Raw genomic sequence first — 4,946 nt, forward strand, 5'->3', positions numbered from 1 at the left:
GGCAGCCAGCCAGGCCAATAATGGCCTCAGGCAGAGCCACGTGGGGCACAGCGGAGCCTATGGCGCGGCGGCCGCCCGCCCGTCCCGCCGGCACCGGGTCACCTCTCCGAGCGGTGCCGAGCTGTCAAAGCTGCAGGGGTGCCTCCGGGAGTGGGAGCGCCGCACAGCTCCAAGTCCCTGGCTCCAGCCCCCTTCTCCCGGTCCGCAAGGCCGGGCGGCAGCCATGAATGGCGAGGAGCAGTACTACGCGGCCACGCAGCTGTACAAGGACCCTTGCGCGTTCCAGCGGGGCCCGGCGCCAGAGTTCAGCGCCAGCCCCCCTGCGTGCCTGTACATGGGCCGCCAGCCCCCGCCGCTGCCGCCGCTGCCGCCGCCGCCGCCGCCGCCGCCGCCTCCATTCTCGGGCGCCCTGAGCGCGCTGGAGCAGGGCAGCCCTCCGGACATCTCCCCGTACGAGGTGCCCCCGCTCGCCGACGACCCCGCGGTGGCGCACCTCCACCACCACCTCCCGGCTCAGCTCGCGCTCCCCCGCCCGCCGGCCGGGCCCTTCCCGGATGGAGCTGAGCCGGGCGCCCTGGAGGAGCCCTGCCGCGTCCAGCTGCCTTTCCCGTGGATGAAGTCTACCAAGGCTCACGCGTGGAAAGGCCAGTGGGCAGGTAAGCCTGGCTCCCGCCCGCTTTGTCCTCACCCGGTCTCCACCCGGCTGCCCCTACCTCCAAGCGCTTCCCAGGACTCTCTCCCAGTTTGCGTCCCCAGACCCTATGGATAACCTAGAGTCGGACTAAAGCATACAGGGAGCTAACCAGGCCATTTTGCAAAGAAGCGCTTTTCTGGTCCAACTTGGAGCGTCTTTCCCACTCAGCTCTCTTCCTGGCAGCCTAAAGTCCTTCCTTCCCTGTCCGCTGAACTCCAGGAGCCCGCGCTCTCCCTGCGAGCCTAGGCCTGGCCGAGCTCAAGGCCTCGTACCCTCCAATCCTCCCCCAGGTGGGGGTCCGCCCGCCCAGGACTCCCGGGAGGGCGCGCCGAGGGAGCCGAGCAGGGCTCTGGGATGCTCCCGGCCCGGCCGGAGCGCGCCTTCGGAGCCCCGGGCCCCTTCTCGCCTTGAGCACCGCCCCCAACCCCCGCGGGCGGCTCCAGTAAAGAAAGCCAGGCCGTCTCAGGGGCACTAAGTAGGTGCAGAAAAGCAGAGAAGGAAAGCCGTACCCAAGCGTGCAAGGTGTCCAGCGGCCGGGGCTGGGGGTCACCGCAGGGCCGAGGACTGGTCGCTCACCCTCGAAGCCGAGCAGCTGGGAGAGGCGTCTGCGATGCTCATTCACTTTTGAACCAACGGAAGTGTTTGACGGGCTCTCCCCGCGCTGCGTCCCTGCCAGTCAGTTCGAGGAAGGAGATGCCCTCTGGCACAGGCGAAACAGGGAGCCCCAGGCGCCGGCCTGTAACGGAAGGTCTTCCCGGCCCAGAGCCGGCGGCGAGTTCTGGCGCGGCCTCTGCGGCCGCCACACAATCTTATCGCTTCCGTGCCGAAGCCACTTCTAGTCACACCTGCACTGCAAATAGTGGACTTTTCTTTTCCTTCCAACTAACAGTCGGGAGTCAGGGGAAAGAGGCTGGAGGTGCCCGCGCCCCCCGCCCCGGGAATCCTCGGCCCCCGCCTGCCGAGTCTGGCTAGCCTGCCCAACTCTGCCCCTTGCGCAGCCAAGACGGGCTTGGGGAGATCCGGGCTCATCCCCGGGGCTCGCCTCTCCCCACTTTCTCGCGAAGGCTGTGTGGGGACCGGGCAGGTCCTGAGGCAGAACAGGGTCCAAACTCGGCCGCGATCTTCCCCACCGGTGGCGAAACCCCGCACGACCCTTCCTCAGCCCACGCGGCCGCGGCCAAAGGCCTCGGAGCCTTGGCAAATGCGGGATTCTTGGGAGGCGGGAGGACGGCGTCCCCGGGCCGTGGGCGCGGGACTCCCAGTCCGTAGTCTCCTGCCAGGAGCTGCCTCCCGCCCGGGCCCCCTTCCCACGGCGCGCTGGGGGCTGGGGGCGCGCATTTCTCGAATCCCCGGCCCTCCTCGCGGCCTCCCCAGGAAGAATGCGAGGGAGGACCCGAAAAAGCCTTTCTGCGGTGGGGTAACTTCCCACCTCCCGGGGGTGTTACTGCTGCTCGGGTGGAGCTTGGGCTCGGGCGGACCGAAAGAGCCGGAAAGGAAAACCCGAAGGAAAATCGGCAGCCTTGCCGGGGCATGGGGTAGCTCTGGAAGGGTGACTTCCTCGAGCTGGAGAGTCGCGGTCGGAGGGGCCTTTGCCTGCGCCCTCTGACCCACTGCAGGCTCAGCCCGCCGGGGGCTGGGGGGCGGGAGGCGCCCTCCGGGCAGCTGCTTGCACGATGCTGCTGCAGCCAGGGCCGTCCTCCCCGGAAGCTCTGGAAGGAACCAAACTTCAAGGGTCTGGGAGCCCGCCTGCCCGCTCCTACTGGGGTTTCACACCCCTGGAGAGAAAGAAGTGACCAAAGGGCCTTTATACGTAGATCGGATATGCATACTACTAACAACAGGAACTTCCAAAACCCTCGCCCTAAGAAATGAACGGCGGCTGCCTTGCTGGCGGGCTTGCCCCTAAACGCCTCCCCCTGCGCCTTGGAGAACAGTGCAGGCTGGGGGTCCTGACGTCTTCCCAACAGCCTCCATCCTACGCCTTCACCCCCTGCCAACTCATCCTAGGCACAGCACCCCTGGGCTAGTGGGCCTTGCGCAGCCTCTCAGAGAGCTTTGGGGAGGCTGCCGAAAAAGGGCCAAAGCCCCGCGAGGTTGTGGGTTGAATTTACGAACTTCAGAGGACCTTTTCAGACGTTCTTTTAAGGCTCCCTCGTTTCTCTCCCAAGCCAAGGAAGGCTTGGAAGTGTTCAGACTCCGAGAGACGCCCCCAGCAAGCAGGACTCTGCTGACTCGGACCAGAGCCTCTGCCTTGGCTTCTGGGCACCTCCTTTTGGCCTGAGGGGAAACCCCTGGTGGCTTGTATTCTAGAAACACACACACTAGCTTTTCAACTCTAGTTGCAGGAGAAATGTCACATACCTCTGCCCTACGTACACGCCGATTTAGGACTCTTCCCTGTGTTTCGCTGGAACTCACCGCCCCAGAGTCCACAGCCTGGGCGCAGTCGGCATGTCACCCAGAAAGGAAAAGATCAGGGCCTGGAGGCGCACAGCCACAAACACCGGGTGAGCGGTGCTAATCTACCAGGCCGGGCCTGGCTGTTGCTTCCGCACCACCCGGGCTCGGGGCTCCTCTACCCTGCCAGGCTCTCAGCTCCCCAGTGGGGGATCCGGCCCCGAGGCTCCCCTCCCTAGCCTCCCCTCCTGCCTTGGCCAGTATTTGGGGCCCAGGACACAGAGGCTGGGGTTGACCTTCTCCGGGGCTCAGAATGGTTTCTCCCTTCTCGTCCAGGGCAGGTGCCCAGCCGAGGTTAGAATGACAATTATAGAGAATTTACCAGTTCTTGAGTTGGGGCTGACTACAGTATAACTTGATAGAGAGATAATATATGGTCAGATATGACAATATATGTCATAACCTCGGGAATTTTATTAGCTCAAGGTTTTTCAAACTGAAGGTTGCACCCATTAGTCGGTCGTGAAATCCATTTACTGGGTTGAAACCTTGTTTTTAATGAAACAGTAAACAATAGGAGAAATTAGATAGCATCATAGGTGGTAAAGTTTGGTTTAAGGTCCTAAATTTTTTTGTGTGGCAGTTACACATATCAGTGTGTGAACTGGGTGATGATCTGAAATGTATTTGTTACTGTGGGTCATCGTCAGAAAGGTTTTTTTTAAGTACTGTATTAAAGACATTCTTTTGCCTTGGTAGAATCCAGTCGGTTTAGATCTCTGTTATGTGCATTTTAATCGGCACCAACCCAAACAGCGGTTAAGTGAACCAACATTCTAGAACCACTCGTTGATAGAGCCACGGAGAGAACCCATGCAGCTTTGACCTCCAAGAAAAGGCAAACCGTACTAGGGAAGGGCTGCGTGCCCCAGACTGGGCTCTCGGATAGAGGGCCTGAGCTCGGTGGCCGGAGCGGCTGGGAAGGGGTCAGGGCTCCTAGGATTGGGGCAAAAGGGTTGGACTGCACGGGTGGGGACAGGCAGGAGAAGCCAGGGATCAGGGACCACATTCACGTGCTGTGTCGCCCGCAGGTGGTGCCTACGCAGCGGAGCCAGAGGAGAACAAGCGGACGCGCACCGCTTACACTCGCGCGCAGCTGCTGGAGCTGGAGAAGGAATTCCTGTTCAACAAATACATCTCCAGGCCGCGCCGGGTGGAGCTGGCCGTCATGCTGAACTTGACAGAGAGACACATCAAGATCTGGTTCCAAAACCGCCGAATGAAGTGGAAAAAGGAGGAGGACAAGAAGCGCAGCGGCGGGACCGTGGCCGCGGGCGGTAGGGACGCGGAGCCCGAGCAGGACTGCGCGGTGACCTCGGGCGAGGAGCTGCTGGCGCTGCCGCCCCCGCCGCCCCCCGGGGGTGCTGTGCCGCCCGCGGTCCCCGCCGCCGCCCGGGAGGGCCGCCTGCCGCCTGGCCTTAGCGCGTCGCCTCAGCCTTCCAGTGTGGCGCCTCTGCGACCGCAAGAATCTCGGTGACAGATGGGGCTCCTCCCTGCCCGGTGGCAAAAGGAGGGAGGCGCGGACCCAGGACCCCGGGTGTGACCACTGGTCCAGGCCGTTCGCTGGGGCAGGAGCTGGGCGGCCCACCCCAGACTGGAGGGGAGAGCCCGGGCTGTGAGGCGCCTAGTGCCAACTGGGGCGCGGTGGGGAGACGTTGGCCCACCTTCTGGAAGGAGAAGAGACGTTTTCTGAAATATCTGGGGCCTCTTTGGGTGATACTGTTGGACTGGCAACGTCTGTGCTGCCGTGCAGGTACCATCACTCCAGAACCGTGGACCTCTTTAGAGAAGCCGG

The 4,946-nt window shown here is 63.0% G+C and overlaps 1 protein-coding gene across 1 annotated transcript; it reads left to right on the plus strand.

Moving 5' to 3' along the window:
• The first annotated feature begins 223 nt into the window (after positions 1-223).
• On the plus strand, positions 224-4,628 carry PDX1 (pancreatic and duodenal homeobox 1). The gene is made up of 2 exons (XM_019936828.3): positions 224-656; positions 4,183-4,628. Exons 1-2 carry the CDS (start codon positions 224-226, stop codon positions 4,626-4,628), a joined length of 879 nt encoding a protein of 292 aa, XP_019792387.2.
• Positions 4,629-4,946: the final 318 nt, after the last annotated feature.

This window comes from Tursiops truncatus, chromosome 18, assembly GCF_011762595.2.
Source record: "Tursiops truncatus isolate mTurTru1 chromosome 18, mTurTru1.mat.Y, whole genome shotgun sequence".
Lineage (NCBI taxonomy): Eukaryota > Metazoa > Chordata > Mammalia > Artiodactyla > Delphinidae > Tursiops > Tursiops truncatus.

Coding starts and splice junctions, on each gene's coding strand:
- PDX1 (XM_019936828.3), top strand. CDS start 224: ATGAATGGCGAGGAGCAGTACTACGCGGCCACGCAGCTGTACAAGGAC. Junction 657..4,182: donor GTGGAAAGGCCAGTGGGCAG/GTAAGCCTGGCT, acceptor TGTCGCCCGCAG/GTGGTGCCTACGCAGCGGAG.